The 18570-nt window shown below is 40.5% G+C and overlaps 1 protein-coding gene across 1 annotated transcript; it reads left to right on the top strand.

The window, feature by feature from the left end:
* Nucleotides 1-1621: 1621 nt before the first annotated feature.
* LOC145399335 (uncharacterized) lies at nt 1622-9949 on the top strand. Its single transcript, XM_080271991.1, has 10 exons — nt 1622-1694; nt 1731-2072; nt 3171-3223; nt 4211-4351; nt 4986-5214; nt 5592-5809; nt 6912-7112; nt 7694-7913; nt 8434-8615; nt 9305-9949. The coding sequence occupies exons 1-10, from the start codon at nt 1622-1624 to the stop codon at nt 9947-9949; spliced, it is 2304 nt and encodes a 767-aa protein (XP_080128117.1).
* Nucleotides 9950-18570: the final 8621 nt, after the last annotated feature.

The following is an 18570-nucleotide window of genomic DNA, read 5'->3' as shown; positions in this document are numbered from 1 at the left end:
CTGGGCTGTCTGAACATTGCTACTCCTCACCCTGCCCTGGTGTGGGAAAGGAGGTCCGGAACTCCGGATGATGATGATATTTGTGACCGAGCGGTAGTGCTGCCCGGTTGTACTAGCGTCCCTCGGCCCCCTCCCCAGTCCTAGTCCCTCAAAACGAGGATGGTAAGGTGCAGGAGAAGGACATCTGGGTTCACGTTAAGATGAGGCTGGTGTTGCTACTAGTACGTGCATTGCTGCTGCTACTACTGCTAGGTGTTTTATTTATGAAAAGATTGAAGAATGGGAAGTCAAAAGTGTTTCAAATGGGGTTGAAGTTGGTATATGGTGAGACGAAGTATTTCCCATCAGGTGAAAATAGGTTGCTGTATCTGGTGTTTTCATCTGATGGAACTGGGGCACGCTCACTGAATAAGTAATTGTTGCTTTGATGTTTTGAGGTACGGAAGCGTCTCCTAGGTTACAAGTCAAATTTATCCTGCAGCCTAACTACACATAATGGGGTTAGGGATCTTGGCCAGGTGATAGCAAAGATTATTAACTGAACTGGATCTGCATATAAGTGCAGAACAGTGGACAAAATCATTAATGTATACAAGAGCCAGGAAGCCGGGAGCTTGAATAGGTGAATAATTGTGGCCAGATGCAGTGGGGAAGCTGCTGATTAGTTTTTCCACTGTCATTTTCCCCATTTTCCTTACTTTCTGGATCTACCTAACCACACATGAGGATGGGGAAAAAAAAAGTTGGATAAGACGGTAAAGAGAGAAAACTGCACTGTAGAGAGATATGTAGTGCCTATAATATGTTCACTTTAGGCGGAAAATTGCCCTTTATCCTAAATACTGGCTGTTACAAAAGATGAACACTAGAATATAGTGCTAGTCACGAATAAGTGCTGTGCAAAAGATGATGAGCCCTAGTACTGTAGTCTGCCACAGCCATGGGAAGTTGCAAAAGGGTGGGAAAAAAAAAAAAAAAAAAAAAAAGGCCTAAAATTGACATCTTTCCATCATAAGTCTTGAGTTGCACTAAGTGATCAACTGTATGATGATGCTAGTCACGAAGACGTGATCTTGAAAGGATGCTGAACCTTATGCAGGTATTCTGCCACTGAGCGACGGGAAGTTGCAAAAGGCTGTAGTTTGTTGCATTAAAATATTGAAAGTGCTAGATATTATATGTTACTGTATTCATTTATTTATTAAATTATTCACACGGTAGTATCTTGTACGTACACTAAGTAAATGAACTTATAATTGCCCGTTGATGCACTTGCGAATGTCCAACAGTTTGTTTACAAACAAAAAGCAGATGACTGTGTTGTGCGGTTTGAACGCGTCCTCTCGTGACAGCATAGATTATCTAATAGTTACGAAGTATTTACGTTAAATGCGTTGAGGGCGTGTCGTTTAAACCTTCATGGCAGCTGTTATTGAGGTGATATTGTGCATAATGGTGCTTAAGACCAAGCCAAGTGTGGTTACCGGTAGGGTGTTTCCGTCAGCGCACAGAAACTCATATTTACCTCGACAGTTACAGTCCATTTAAGTAAGTTAAGATCATTATCGTTTCAAATTGTGTGGGAAAATAGCACTGGTTGATATTAGTGGCCAACTTGATAATGGCAGCTCCACAAGTAAAGCCTCAAGATGTGGGAAAGGAATCTGGCAGGTCTTCAGAGTCACACACGGTCAGTTCCTGTCAGACGGATTTAGACACCAACAATGCAGATCAAACTCTGTATGTTGTCACCAGTATTGGCAGCAAAGAGAGTGGCCCCATGACGTGCCAGGCTTGTTCTGACCCTGGCGATATTAATAGTGAGTTGTGTGATCCGGTACACAGTGTTAGAGATTCGGATAAACCCATGCCTGCGAAATCCACAAGGACAGAGTTTTCAGAGGCGGATAGTTGCCGTACAGGGAACAAGGAGACTAGGTTGCATGAAAATGTGCACGTTGAAAAGGAAAATGAGGAGCAACCAAGTAAAGAACACACCACCGTGACATCTGATGACTTGGCAAATAAGATTCAAGTAGTTTTTAACCTGGATGGCTTCAGAGAAAATGGGGGTGAGTAAACTTTTTTTTTTTTTTTTTTATGGATAAATGTGGTACATTTGCAGGTTGAACAGTCAGGGGTCTTTTTTTTTTTTTTTTTTTTTTTTTTTTTTAAGCTAACCTAACCTAAGAAACAAAGCCTGCCATACCAGATTTAAGTTAATCTACTCAAACTGGCCTTACACTTAAACCTAATCAGCCAAAGCTAACTAGATAGGCTTAATCTAACTAATTTACTCTAACATAACATAACCAAGAGGCATGACTGTCAAAAACTGCAAATACAGTATACAATAAATAGAACCTTTGGTGAATTAATGCACTTGTACAACCCCAGACTCTGGTGATTTCCTTGTGCCAGTCGATGTATGTCAGTAAATTTACCGTTTTGGACAACTCTCGTCGACCTAAAATCGAAACAACAAAATTTAACCAAACCAAACATTAACTAACCTAACCTAAAAATGCCTTTGAGTTTACTATATTATTCTTATCTATCTGTCTGTATATTGCCAGGTGCCATAATCCTGTAAAGGGTGGCCATTTGACTTTGAGTTATTTGTTTTACAGGGAGGGGCACTAACCCTCCTTCAACCCACGTGCTGACATGTAGGGAACACGTATGGTTTGGTTATATGGTTACCACCCAATGTTGTAAATGGTTTCTTGGTTTACAGGAAACCATTTGGCTTGTCACTCAATGTAAAGCCACCTGTAAAGGAAAGAAAAACAATAAGAAGTGACAGGAATGATGGGAGAAATAGGAAGAGAGGAGGGCAGGCACAGAAAAAGAATGATAAAGGCTAAGGAAGAAGTAGCCAGCACTACATCAAGTGAGTGGATGATGGTTGCCACCACCCACCACTCCATATTATTGATTGGTAATACAGGTAATTAAAAAGAAATTGGAGGCATTGTCCAAAACTGCAATAATACCAATAAATCTGATAATCAACACAGGAATATTTCACATAGTATGGTACTGGTACTGCATTTTAATAAGATGTGGCACTGGTACATTAAATTAGCATCACACTGGAGTCATTAATTGTATTGTACCTACACATTTCCTAGATCCTTAATTGATATGTTTTATGTTTTCATTTCCAGGATTGTTATACATGGGATGCAAAGATGACATCAGCAAAACTAACCCTACCAAGGTGAGTATTGAAATAAAACGTGTGTGTGTGTGTGTGTGTGTGTGTGTGTGCAGTATACCGGTACTGTATTCATCATCATCATCATCATCATTCCCACCCTAGGACTGAGGTGAGGTTGGGTCCATATATCGAGAAAAAGCATGATAGAGGCAGAATAAACAACAGCATGCCAGTCAGGTAGGCCACACTGCCATTCACTCACCATTCAAGAACCCAAAACCTGATTCCTCTACAAGTTCATCAACTATGAGAGGTCTTAAGTTTGAGATGGTTTGGTCATGTGGATTGGATGGAGAATGAGAGACTGACAGGAAAAGGGCATGTGAGGGAGGTGGAGGGAGAGGGGGAAGAGTGAGAGCATGGATGATATGGAGGGATGGGGTGAAGAGATATATATGAGAAGGGGGTATGAGTTGGAGGAAGAGCAGCCTAATAGCAGTGAATAGGATTATGTGGATGTTTGTTTGTGGCCACCCCTTACAGGATTAAGCTAAGGCATCTGACTGTAGTATCAGAAATAAGAAAGAGGTCAGATTTTACTGAAAGCATGGTTGGTGCTGCCTGCATACTGTGTGAACTATTTTATTTCAAGGTAGTCAATAGCAGTTAGCATGGTATACTCTTTTTACCTTAACTTGGTGCAAGTATTTGTCCTGTTGCAACTTAAGCCTATGTCACATACCTCAGTGACAGAAAAAGACAATACTATGGCTCTGCATCCTCTCCATAGCACTTCTGAATGGCATCGTATTATGTTACTTTTGTTACTGCTGGGTGTTCAGACTGGAGAGATGGCAATTTTAGGCTAAGTTAGAGTAAATAGAGTATAATACACTAGTCAGGTAAAGGATACTGTATTAATTGCAGCAGTATGATGACATTTAGGTTTTGAACCCAACCCCGCCCCACCCTTAGGAGAGAAAAGAGGTCTGGATGATGATGATAATGACAGTAATGGTGATGATGGTGTTTTTCTCTCCTTTTCAGATAACAGAATGGTTCAACACAGAGTTTCTCAACCTCCACCGCATATATGCCATCAGGGAGGAGGAACCATTTTACCTGAGAATCTTCACACGCAACCATGAAGCCATAAACAAGGGCATCAGACTGAAAGGTGGTCGAAAAGTAAGACAGCGCTGCGTGTTTAAAGAGTTTATGAGTATTGGAACAGTGTAGCTGATAGGTAATGTTGTTGTTGTTGTGTTTAACTCCAGTCTGTCTGGCAGAGAAGAAAACTCCTGTAATAACTTGACCACAAGTAAGGAACTTCTGATGTGGGGTCATCCTACAGGTACTGTACAATACATACACCATGTAAGGACCTCCCCCCCCCTCCATTTGTGGTAGACAGCACCTCACCAGGCTCCTTCCCACAGTGAGGTGCAGGGAAATATGATACAGAAGGTAATGCAAAGTATGTAAGTGTGGATGTTCGTGCCTGTGAAATGGAGTCAGGATTCCAGGTACTTGATTGGTGAGTGAATGAGAGTTTGTCTCTTTGAATTAGGCAGGCTGATGTAGTTTTCCCTCTTTCAGGTTTTTCCTTGCACTCTGAGTCATACCTTTATCCATCCTGAGGCCGGAAAGGAGGCCATGATAATGATAATGATGATGATAATGATAATGTTGTCTCCTGTGATGCTAGTGTGGTAGGAAGTGTTTGGAGACATGCTGCTGGTGTGTGAGTGGTGTGGGTACTAATCTGCTACTATTATTGCCACCACCACCAATAGCACAAGCGCAACCACTACTACTACAGGTGATGTTGATGGGGCAGGAGGTGTTTGGTGATGTGCTGCTGGCATGTGGACGGTGTGGGTACTGGTCATATGAGGGCAGCAACGTACGCCGCCACCTCAAGAAGGCAGTGTGCACGAAGAAACGAGATTACCGTCAGGAGGATTTAGTGGGACTGAATAGAACAGAAAGGCGGAAATTCCTTCGCCGTGTTGCATCGGCCAAGTGTCGGGCCAAGAAGAAAGCCAGAGGTGGGTATAGTGTTGTTGTTGTAGCCCCAGGTTTATATGAATGCTGACCCAGTGGATCACAGGCTAAAGTTGCTATACCCTTTTTACTCTAATGTAATACAAAATTGCTGTTTCATCATCTTGAGTACTGGGTTGCAGCAAGAGATTAACAGTAGAGTATGACACTAGTTGTGAAGAAGTGCTACCTAAAATCCACTTCAAATCCCAGCTCCCAGTGAAGGCTGTGTGGCTGAGTAAAATATAGATATGAGTGATACCAGACAGAACATCAGTGCATCACAGAATGTCAAAACTACTCCTTTTACTCCACTTAAAATTGCATCACACATAATCTCCATGCTAAATAGTACAACTAATTTATCTGTTTCTTTTTCTAGCTTTCAGTGAAGGCTCTACTGTAGATCAGAATGTGGATGCAAGTGACACCAGACAAAACACCATTGCTTCACAAAATGTCAACAGCTACCCTGTTTACCCGGCCGTACCTGCAGAAACACCAGCAGCAGCAGCAGAAGGGAGGACGTCAGAATATGCTGAGTGTTTTGTGGAGATACAGGAAACACCAAACTGTGGAGGAATACCACATCCACATTCGGTCAGTGGATCTCCTGTTCTCTTTTCACTTTATTCATTCATTCACTCATTCATCCAATCCCAGTTTTTCCCATGTAAACAGGAATGTAGGGGCCTGGGGCTAGGCTACTTAGTCCTGACATTGAGGGCAAGGGTGACACGTCTTACTTTCCCCTGAGCAGCATTATGTGAGTGAGAAACCCCAACCATCCCTCTGATGAAAACCCTTACAGACCCCATCTGGTTGGAGCACCTTAACTCACTAGACCACCAGGTATCATTTGGTTGTATGGTTACCACCCAGCATAGTAAATGATTAACTTGGCCTAAAATTGTCATCTCTCCATCAGTGCTGAGTTGTAGCCGTGCATCAAAACTACAATAATGCTAGTCACAAAGTAGTAGTATGGAATGGAGGGCAGAAGATTAGAATATGCCCAGTACTGTATTTGTTGGAGATACAGGAAATACCAAACTGTGGAAGCTGCCACAAATATTCTTACTTGGTTAGTAGGTGTTCTATACTCTATTCACTCTAACCTGACATAAAATTGCTGTCTCTTCATAGTAAATGCCCAGCTGTGGAGGCCATGTACTGTACAACTGGTCTGCTATTGTTCTTCACCTTAAGTGGGCCCAGATTTTTCCCATTTTGCAGCTTCTTTCACATTGCCCAGTGACAGAAAAAGACAATGTTACAGCGCTGCAACTTCTCCATAGCACTGCTTCATGACTGTATCCTTTTCATCTCAACTTGGCCTGAGTTTCATCCCATTGCATCTTATTTTACATAGCTCAGTGGCCAAAGAAAACAATGCTGCAGCTCTACATCTTTTCCATAGCACTAATTCATGACTGTCATCATATACTAATGTTACTGTGTTGTTATAGCTCAGCATTCAAGATGGAGATAGGTCAGTTTTTAGTCAGAGTTAAAGTTGGACTAAAATGAAATGGAGTAAAGTAAGAGGAAAAGTTAGTGTAGGCTAAATAAGTTGAAGTTGGGGTAAATTAAAGTAAGTTAGAGAAAAATGAGTCATAGTAAATAAATTAGAGTAAAATAAGTGTGGTAAACCTGGAGAGTTGACTAGAATACGATCTTACAATGCCGTGTATCTCTGCAGGAGGTGGATCCAGGCCTGACCGGCACCCAAGGGATAACAAATAATCGGGAAACCAAGAAAAAGAGAAGGACACCAAGGTACAAACCATTGTTGTTGGGACCCGCACTGGCGTCAGAGGTGGTCCAACACGTGCCCTATGATATCTTTACTGTCAGTGATAAAAATGAGAGGGTGGCGTGGAAGCCCCCCGTGTGCCATAAGGTAACATCCTTTCTTTTGCCTTTTATGTCTTTTTATCGACATAGACTGCATGAATAAAGCACAAGAATTTAGTAACAGAGCAGAATCAGAAATAAACCAGTAAGGAAGAGGTGTTAGTAACCTTCCTGACCACGGCAGAATACCGGCCTTAGCCAGTTCTTCACCTTAACTGTGTCTTTTATTATGGTTTATCATGGTTAATGCCAGTCTGTTTTTCTTTGATTTGATTAATGCATATTTTCTCAGTATTTATCAGCATACACTATTTATCTCCCATTAAATCCATCCATCCATCCATCATCCAGTCCTACATTTCTCTATGAGGAGTGTAGGAGCCTGGGGCTAGGCAAGTTGGTCCTGATATTTAAGTTGGGAGTCACATTTTAAAATTGAATTCTTGCAGTCACTAAACAATTTTACTTAACTTAGTATTGGAGGAATTAATTAAGGCAGTATCTAATTCCCCCCCTTTTAAAAGTTTGTCTAGAACTGAACAAATTGTCTGGTGGTAACAATAAGAGAATGTAATATTGTATGTAGCTGTGTCATTGGCGTGGTCAGTCTTCCTCTTCTTCTTAAAGTGTGGTGCAGGACGGGACTCCAGACAGTGCCAAATAGTGTTCCGGGGAGCCAGAATGAACCGTCGATGTTTGGATCTGCCGCTGCCGCGGATGTTGGTGTACCGCAAACTGGAGTGCAAGACCCACCACTGTAACTTTACACTCTTCCATCCCAGTGTGCGTCACGCCTTCACTGCCGACGCCAGTGCCAGGGCCTCGGTTTTAATCAAGATGTGTAGTGGTGAGACCTTCCTGTTTTATCTTACTGTTTTTGTGATAATTTTTGAGGATATTTAGGATTGGGTGTATTTAGGATTAGTAAGGGGGATGCCCATTATCCACTCATTTGATGTAGTACTGCCATTAGATGACTGCACTGAGTGACAGATCAAATGTTTTTCTGAAGATTGAAACCATGTACTCTGTTGAGTGGTAACCATATAACCAAGTGACACCTGTTGATTTAGTAGGTTAACTCAGTATGGTGTCCATTCCTATAGTGAGATGGAGGGAAATATGAAAAGGTTTAGCTCCTGGGTGGATGCCGCAGCTGCTTCACCCAGGGGTCTACAGTGTACTGCTTATAGGCTTGTCATCAGTGCCTGTTGTAGAAGTAAATTACCATAATTAAAATGTGTTATGCTGAAAATACACAATGATATGCATCCATAGTTAAAATTCTGATAGACTTGTACAGGTGTTTTTAGTTTTGCAACAGTGTTTGAACCATGCCTGTTATAACTCCCTCCATTCCACCGCAGATATTGTGATGACACAAGAGTTCTACCACTACATCATCTCCCTGCTGACCATTATGAAGATGAACTCCTCCCAGACAGCACGGCACCTCACTGGGGTTTGGGAGACCATCCTGGCTGAACGACTGGGCACCACGTCTGTTCCTGACCAGTACCGAAAAATTATAACTCTCTCGGAACAGACAGTAATAAGCTTGGGGTTTTATCTGCTTTTTTTTTTTTTCTTTCTTTCTTTCTTTCTTTTTTTATTGTAGAATCATTAAAGTCTCCGTTTATAAATAGGCAGACACCTTAATCCCATAATGGATGGCCACAAATGGATGCTTCGATGTCACTCTGTCCTCTACCATGTGGCTGCTCTCCTTCCAACTCACCCCCCCCCTCTATATATCTCTTCACTCCATTCCTCCATCTTGTCCTTGGTCTCCCCCTCTGTCTTACTGACATGCACACTCTTGTTCAGTCATTCATTTCCCATCCTCTCCACATGGCCAAGCCATCTCAGAGTATTCCTCTTAACACTTTCAGCGTTAAAGTGTCAAGCGCTAATTCTTTACTGCGTTTTAATAACTAAGGTGATGAAGTTACAAAGTGCATAGGCAGGCTGCATGGGTAGGTAATGGATATAGTGTACTGTAATTATCAGTAATGTTGAAATTTCAGCACATTTTTTGTACTCCTTAGTAACAGTGATCTAATTTTTTTCTTATTCCTTTGTACTGTCAGTGAACAAAGTTGTACAAGTGGAAGGTTTGTACAGTATTTTTACATTGCCTCAGACCTGTATTTTTTAACATATATTTATTTTTTGGAGGTAAAGTTAATATGGGACAATAATGAGAGTTTTTTATCTTATTAATTTATTTATTTTTAGGTAAAGTCAATATGGGGCAGCAGAGAGGAAGAACCAGGGAAAAAAGGACTGAGAATGCTGAAGAACCCCAAACGCAAGAGGAAAGTCCCTCCACCCACCTCCACCGCCTCCTCTGCTTCAGCTCCCGTTACCTCTGCCGCCCCACCTGTTTCTGCTCCCCATCCCCACCCTCAAGCCGGCATGGCACCACTACCTCACCCGGGACCTGTGCCGTGTGGGTTGCCGCAGACTTGCATGACCCAACATTGCATGAAGCACACGGGATCTCAGATAACAACAAAACCACCTCCCCCTCCGACACACCCACCCCATGGTACAACTAAGACTTCTATGATGCCTCCTCCTCCTCCTCCTAAGAATACCTCCATGATGCCTCCTCCTCCTCCAAAGTCCACTTCTATGATGCCTCCTCCTCCTCCTCCTGTTCCTCCAGCTCCCAGCCACCCACCACCTCACCAGCACACCACCACCATGCCACAGGTAACCCACACACATTGGTTAGGTCAGGCGGGGACACAATACCCCCACAACATGACCCCCTACCCCATGGCACCTCCCCCCCCACCTCCTGGCTCAGAATATTATCACATGACAGGGCATTTTGTGGCTCAGTACACACCTACCACCATGGGAACCTCACCCTGACCACCACAAAAATAGCAGTCAGTCAGTCAAAAACCCTCATGCTTCCTCCTGTAGGACTCCCCATACTGTGGTTAGCAGTGGTGCAGCTGATGTTTTGTAGGGACTGCGAGCTAAACCAAGTGCCAAAACTAGCTAATTTCTTACCAACAGTTGCTGGAAACCTGTTGGGAAGAAAATCTAAGATGCACAATAAGTTCTGCAAAAATGTGAGAGTCTCAGCATCAACTTTGACATATAATACTTGTGGCTGAGTTCTCTGCCTGGGAGTGATGTCTGTGTGGCTGGTTACCAAGCTTGTAGCCACACTTCAGTCTCATGGTAGTGCCTATCAGAGTTCATGGTAGCCACCCAGCTGGTACCAAAAGAGAGTGAAGATAGCAAGAATAAAATAAAAAAGTATTGCCTCTTGTTGAACGGGTTAAGTGCTGGAAAAACATTATACTTTGTTTTCATCTGACAGAACTGGGCTGCTTTCACTACTTCAATACTAAGTTTTGATTCCATGAAATTCGAAGAACCTTAGTTATGAGGTAGGAATGAGTCTCCATGTTTACTAGTCAAATCAGTCTTCAAGTGACTACACATAACCATCAACCAAGCTGAACGGGGTTAGGGGTCTTTGTCAGATTAAAGAAAGACTATGTGGGTGCAGTTTTGGTCATGTTAACTTGATTCCTTACCAGTGTGTGAATGAGTAAGATCTTGAAATTTAAACGGGAATGCACAGAAGTTGAAGTATAGGTGTGTGTGATGTCAAAATAAGTGATCAGTACTTGAACATAATAGATTACCACTAGAATATAGTGCTAGTCAAGAAGAGGTGCAATGGAAAGTTTGGTGGACTGTAATATTGTCTTTTCCCTCCATCGATCCATGTGAAATAAGCTGCAACAGGATGAAAATCGTGGCCAAATTAAGGTGAAAGAAGTATAGTAACCAAGGAGACTCATTCCACCCTCATAACTAAGCTTATTGAATTTCACACAACCACAGTTATGTATTCAGGTTGTGAGAATAGCCTAGTCCCATCAGATGAAAACTAATTGACTATAGAGAAGAATGGTTAAAGAACTGACTGGTCCTCTCTCAGCAAAATACCTTCCTTGAATTATTGGAATGTAGGATGAATTGTATTAGTGAATGGAGAGGTTAATTTATTTATTTAATTATTTTTTTAAATAATTTTTGCTGAATAAATACTGTAATGACTTTTTATTGTCTTTTGTAAAATGTTCTTACCTTTCCTAATTGTTCTTACCTAATTGTATCTTTACAGGAATGAGTCAAGCTCGTACTGTCCCGTGTCTTAAACCATATTTATCGTACATATCCTTAAATTTGTGAATTGTTTTGGCACACACTATTTCATTCGGTAGTGCATTCCATTGATCAATTGCTCTGTTTGGGAACCTGAATTTCCTTACGTCTTTATCATCTCTCTTCTTATGCAGTTTTTTGCATTGTCCTCTTGCTGATGCTTCTCCATATGTTAAGTAATCATTTATGTCTATTTTCTCCTTTCCTGATATGCACTTATATAGCATTATCATGTCACCTCTTTTCCTTCTTTCCTGTAGTGTTGGTAGATTCAGTTTTTTTTAGTCTTTCTTCGTAGCTTAGGTCCCTTAAGTTTGGTATCCATCTTGTAGCGGCCCTTTGCACTTTTTCAATCTTGTCTATATGCTTTTTGAGATGAGGACTCCAGACTGTTGATGCATATTCCAGGGTTGGTCTAATGAATGATGTTATTATCCTTCTTAGCATGTCTTCATTTATGTATGTGAATGCTATTCTCATATTTGCAAGCAGTGTATACATGTTCCGTACCTTCTCGCTGATGTGGTCAGCCGGAGATAGTCTGTTATTGATAATCACACCTAGGTCTTTCTCTCTTTCTGATGTGTATAGGGTTTTATTTCCCAACTTATAATCCCAATCAGGTCTTTTTCCACTTTTACCAAACTTGATTACATGACACTTGTCCACATTGAATTCCATTTGCCATGTACTACTCCATTCATGAAGTTTATTTAATTCTTCTTGTAGCTCCCTACAAGAGTCTGTGCTAGTAATTCTCCTTTGTATTTTTGCATCATCTGCAAACATATTCAGATAGCTCTCATTTCCAGTGTTACTGTTTATATCATTTATGCACACTAAAAACATGATTGGTGCCAGCACCGAACCCTGTGGTACTCCACTAGTCACTTCTTTCCATGATGAGTAGTTTCCTCTTAGTACTGTCCTCATTTCTCTTTTTATGAGAAAGTCTTGCATCCAACAAAACAGTTTGCCTCGAATTCCTCCTTGATGGTACAGCTTCCATAAAAGTCTTTGGTGTGGTACTGTGTCAAAAGCTTTCTTGAAATCTAAATAGATACTGTCCACCCATCCTTCCCTTTCCTGTATTGTGTTTGTTACTCTGTCATAGTAGCTCAACAAATTAGTAACACATGATTTTCCTTTTCTGAAACCAAACTGTCTTTCTGTTATCATACTGTGTTCTTGTAGATGATTTACCCAAGCTTTTCTTATAAGTTTTTCTAATACCTTGCTTACAACACTGGTCAGTGATACTGGTCGGTAGTTGAGAGGATTTTGTCTATTTCCTTTCTTGAATAAGGGGACTATATTTGCTTTTTTCCAAATATCAGGTAGTTTCCCTTGACTCAAGGATTTCTTGAAAATTAAAAATAATGGTTTACATAACTCCTTTGCACATTCTCGTAACACCCAACATGAAATTTCATCAGGACCACTTGCTTTTCCTCTGTCTAATCTACTTAACTCCTCCTGTATTACTTTTTCTGCTATTTGTATATCTGGTAGTATGTGTGGACATGCGTGTTCCACATAGTCCCTCTCAAAATTTTTTTCTTCTGTAAAAACTAATTGGAAATTCATATTTAGTGCTTCACAAATATCTTTCTCTTGTGTATAAGTGATTCCCTCGTCCGTAATGGATTGTATTATATCTTTTACTTTGGTTTTGCTTCTGATATAGCTGTAAAACAGCTTTGGTTGATCACTACTTTTATTTATTATATCCTCCTCAAACTGTTTTTGGGCTTCCCTCCTTATTCTTGTATAGTCCCTCCTTATTCTTGTATAGTCGTTTCTTGCCTGTTTGTAATTATTATACGCCCTTTCACTATTGTGTCTTCTGTATCTATTCCACAACAAATCTCTTCTTTCTTTTGATTTTTTACATTCTGTATTGAACCATTTCTGTATTTTCTTATCTGCTTCTTTGTGCTGTGGGATGTACTTCTGGACTCCTATTTCATAAAATTCACAAAATTTTTTATATACAGCATTTAAATCCGCCTGGGAACACCAGATGCTGTTGGCATCCCTACGTGTCAAGTGGGGTTGGTGGAGGATTAGTGCCCCTCTCCCTGTAAAACAATTAACTCTAAGCCCTTGGCCACCCCGTTTGGGATACATGGCGTCTGGCAATGAATGAATGAATGAATGATTTAAATCTTGTCCTCTAAGCTCATTTTCCCAATCAACTTCTAAGAAATACTTCTTTAGGTCTTGATAATTTCCCTTTTTATAGTTTAGGCTCTTTTTGTAACTGTCATTGCTGTTTACTATGTCATATGCTATCCTGAAGTTATAATTTAGTACTGCATGATCGCTTTTGCCAAGTGGAGGGTGATATATTAAACTGTCAATGTCATTTTCTTGCCTAGTAAATATTAGATCTAGCACTGAAGGTACATCAAGTCCTCTTTTTCTAGTGGTTTCCCTCACATGTTGCGTTAAGAAAAACTCTTGTATGAGATCCAGGAGCTTTTGGTCCCAACAGCTTTCTTGGCTATTTATATCTAGAGTATTCCAATTTATATTTGTATTGAAGTCCCCAGTTAGTATAATTCTTTCCGATTTCTCTTCCATTTTATGTAGCAAGGATCTTATACTCTGAATTGTACTCTCTGCCAGGTCCTCATATTCGTCTCTTTCCCATGTGTTTGATTTGGGTGGCATATACAAATTGGCTACAATTACTTTACCTTCAGATGTGTTGATCTCTACTGCAATCAGTTCTACTTGTGATGGTATATCTAGGTTTATTTCCTTGACTTTTAGATTTTTCTTAGTTAATATTATAATTCCTCCTCCTTTTTTTAAATTTCTGTCTCTTCTCCATATATTGTATTCCTCTAAGTTTAGTATGTCATTGGATATCCTTGGTGTTAATTTTGTCTCAGTTAGGCATATTATTTGTGGTTCATTTTCTCTGACATAATTATTCATCTCTAGTAATTTAGATATCATTCCATCCACATTTGAGTACATCAACTTTATCATCTTGTTTATATACTTGCCATGACATGGTTCTACTAACTTCCTCCTTTTTCTTCCATCCTGTTTGTGTACCACTTTCGTACCTGCAATCCTATTACAGTAATTTGTAAAAAAAATTTCTTCTTCTCCTCTTCTGATCTTCCCTCATTTTTTGTTTTTGCTTCCTCCCTTTTCTCTTTCAGTAATTCCAGTTCCTCTTGTGTTAGGCATCTTTTTATCCATACATTTTTGAACTCCTCTTTTTCCATAAGATTCTTTGCATTTTTTAGTATCTCTTCCACAGTGTTTACACTCTGGAAAGTCACCTTTAGAGGTCTTGTCTTGCTTTTCTCGTATTTCCCTAACCTTTTGTGTTCCTCTATGTCTTTACTACAGATTTCCTCTGATACTTCTTTCAGTAAGCTAATTACATTTGCCATCTCCTTTTTGTCTCTAGTGATCTTGTTTTTAATTTCATCCTCTTCTATACCAGTGATTACTATTGATTTATTTATTTCTACTGAATCTCTGACTAACTTTGGATTGTTTTGGATTATTCTTTTCACTTCCTTTTTAATGCTTTTTTCCTCCACCCTTGTTTCTAAGTCTTTCTTTACTTTCACCATTTCAGCATACGTGGTTTCTACATCATTTTTGTAGCTTTGCACAGCTTCATTCACCTGTGTTATCTTCTCCTCAATATCACTGCTCTGGTCCATAAGACTGCTTGCTTGTCTAATTGTCTCTGTGTCATTTTTTAACTCTTCCATAACACTCTCGTGATTGACTACTGTACTTGCCATTTCACTCACTTTCTTCCTAAGGGTATTCAATTCCACTGTTAGTTCACTGATGGTTGTGTCTTTCTTATTGGCCTCCCTTCCCAGTTTTTCTATCTCTTCCTTTTGCAAGTGCATTTGCTTCTTTATTTCATCAATTTCATTTTTGAAAGCCATTTCTAGTTTGTGTACACGTTCAACCAGTCTATTGTGAGTCTCCACTTCAACCAGTTCCTGGTAGAAATCATCATTTTGCTTTTTACTTTTATCCCTTTTCTTTTCCAAATTTGTTTTACTGAAGTATGGATCCATTTTGTAATACTAAATGAAGAGTATGTACTTACAGAGTATGTACACTTTCCCCGTGTTGCAGTAATATAAACAAACCCAGCTGACTCAACGCATCGTGGTTCTATGTTCTGTTTGAACCAGTCTTATTTAAACTTATTATTTCTTTTCCTTTTAATAATGAAAAATCATTTAGTCTAACCTGGTACAGAGCTTGACTCATTCAAAGATACTTGTTTAGGTAATGCCTCTGGCCGTGTTGAGCTGGTATGGAGCGCCGGTAACGGACGTCTATCTCCGACAATGCCCTGTGTATGAGAGAGAGGAAAGGGGGAGGTTGATTTTGCGTGAGGCACTGAATTTATGAGTGATGGTAATACTGTACTTGGATCAAGCAGATTCGTCTTCCACAGGTAAGTAACTAATTCTATGGATCCGTGCTACAGGTACAGTACAGTACATACGCCATGGTGGGATTCAGTGCCCCCTTATGGTATACAGTGCCTCACCAGGGTCCTTCCCATGGTAAGATGCAGGGAAATACGAGAAAGTTTGGGCCTTGGGTGAGTGCCACAGCCGCTCCACCCAAGATGCACAGTGCCATGTGTGGCCGCATCATGAGTGCCACACCACAGTGTAAAAAATAAAAATAAGAGAGCACTGATGGAGAAGAGAAAGTGATCTGATGAAGATGAGAAAGTGATCTGAGGGAGATGAAAAAGTGATCTGAGGGAGAAAGAAAGTGATCTGACAGAAGAGTGATGATGGACAAGAGAAAATGATCTGAGAGAGAGAGCATTTTAATTAGCCAGGTGGATGCATCAAGGAAGCTGGGGTGTGGAGAAAACTGTTGTTGCCATAGCTCATCTGAACTCAACCCTGGTGGGCTGCAGGCTGGAACTCCTTTTGTAGAGATAAGAGAGTTAAGGAAGGAGAGAGTTTGGGGTGAATGGGAGAGAGAAGTGAGGGAGGGATGAAGAAAAGGAGGGAGGTAGGGAAGGAAGAAAAGAAAGTGGGAATTAAAGAAGTAAGGTTGGAATGGGGGAAGATCTGATGAAGATGAGGGTGAGGAAAGGAAGGAATGATTGTGAAGGATGATATGAGGGAAGGATACAGAGAGGAGGAAGGTGGGAAGGTGAAGGAATGCAAGAAGATAGGGGGGGAAAATGAATGTTTCAAAGAGGAAGGAAGGAGGAAGAGTGAAGGAAAGACAGGTAAGGGTGTAACATAAAGAAAAGGAGTGAATGAAGGAGAGAGGGAAGGGGAAGGAGGAAAGAAAGGGAAGGGAGTTATATGAGAAGGAAAAGATGCTGCGGAAGGGGGAGAGGAAAGGGAAATGGAAAGGCAAGGAATGAAGACGAGGGAAACAGGAAGGAAGGAGAAAGGAAAGGTTTTGCGACTGGTACAGTGTATAATGATTGCCCATGAAGTAATATTTGGATGTTACTGATATGTTGAGATCGGTAATAGCAAAAAAATGGCAATTAAGAGAGGTTTTGTAGGCAAAGACACCTCATCATTCCCCTGGCGCCTTATAATAGCGTTAATTTGTCTATCTTGAAGTAATTTGAACTTCCCGCGAGGTATAGGATAAACGTTGTAAATTTCTCTAAATCCGCATTACAGAACAATAATATAGTAGCATGTAATAAAGGTAACACAAAAGTATGACGAAGATCTTGTAGCCAATTTGTTATATCCATTTAAAATAAGCTATTTGAATAATCACCTAACACTGGAAAAGGCTGGGGAATAATTTTGCAACATAAGCGACGCCAACGGAGGCCGTGGTTCAAATGGCGATGCAAGTTGCTCCTCCTGAGATGTTTTTTTTAGAGTTTTTGGGACACTGACGGCTTGAATTTGGAAAGTGGGTATTGGTACATTATTCATATGATGTATAGATGAAGTGGAGAGTGTAAAAGTAAATATAAATCAGTGGTAGGGGGGTACATGACTGATGGTACATGGAGAGGCTGGAGCGATAAGTTTTTAAAAAGTCGGTATATCTCGTTGGTATGAAAGCCGGACGTTACACCATTGATTTTTACAGTCACGGTGATCTAGAGTATTTTTATGGTAGCCAGGGTGTGTATTGGAGGGTATTAGAGGTAGACTGCAAGGTAATGCTGATTTTGTGTGGGTGGTGTGTCAGGGAGAGCAGCAGGTAGAAATTGTTGGCCATGAAAGGACTGATCCTCCTGGTGAGTGTCGAGTGTGTAGAGGAGCTTTATTATTTGGGGGACATGTTATGTGCTGGAGGTGGAGCTGAAGCTAGCTCTGTGGCTGGGTAAGGAGTGGTTGGAGGAAATTCAGGGAGCTTTTGCCTCTCCTGACGTTGAGAGGGCTCTCCCTCCATGCTAAGGGATCTTTATATGTGGCAAGTGTTAGGAATGTAATGCTGTATGGTAGTGAGACCTGGGCAGTAAAGGAAGAGGATATTCACATGCTCAAACATACAGAAATGACAGTGATTAGGTGAATGTGTAATGCATCTTTGTATCCAAGGGCTGGGGTGGCTAGGTTTGTAATTGAAGAGTTGAGGGGAAGGATGAGACTGGAATATATTGGTATTGTGATGAGGAGGGGCACATTGACATGGTTTGGACATGTGGAGAGGATGGAGGGTGCGGAAAGTGAGGAGCATGAACGTCGGGTAGGGTTGCAAGAGGCAGACCAAAAAAGACCTGGGACGAGGTCATAGTGAGTGACCTCAGGGATAAGGTATTGAATAAGTAGACTGCCAGAGACTGAATAGCATAGAGAGCTGCCATTAGGTGACCAAGGCTGACGCATGCAAGCAGGTTGGAGCCTTATAAACAATAGGAACTGGTACGATTATTACAGTACAGTTATTAACATTTTCTCTCTCTTTTCAGGGGTGTACAGAGTGAGTCTGCTATGCTGTTATTATTATTATTATTATTATTATTATTATTACTGTGATTATTATTATTAACATTTTCTCTCTTTACAGGGGTGTACAGAGTGAGTCTGCTATGCTGTTGTTATTATTATTATTATTATTATTATTATTATTATTACTGTGATGATTATTATTATTAACATTTTCTCTCTCTTTTCAGGGGTGCACAGAGTGAGTCTGCTATGTTATTATTATTATTATTATTATTATTATTATTATTATTATTACTGTGATGATTATTATTATTAACATTTTCTCTCTCTTTTCAGGGGTGTACAGAGTGAGTCTGCTATGCTATTATTATTATTATTACTATTATTATTATTATTATTATT

This window comes from Coenobita brevimanus, chromosome 48 (genome assembly GCF_032717465.1).
Source record: "Coenobita brevimanus isolate Jiangsu-jjx chromosome 48, ASM3271746v2, whole genome shotgun sequence".
Taxonomy (NCBI): domain Eukaryota; kingdom Metazoa; phylum Arthropoda; class Malacostraca; order Decapoda; family Coenobitidae; genus Coenobita; species Coenobita brevimanus.
This window is presented reverse-complemented; position numbering and strand designations above follow the sequence as displayed.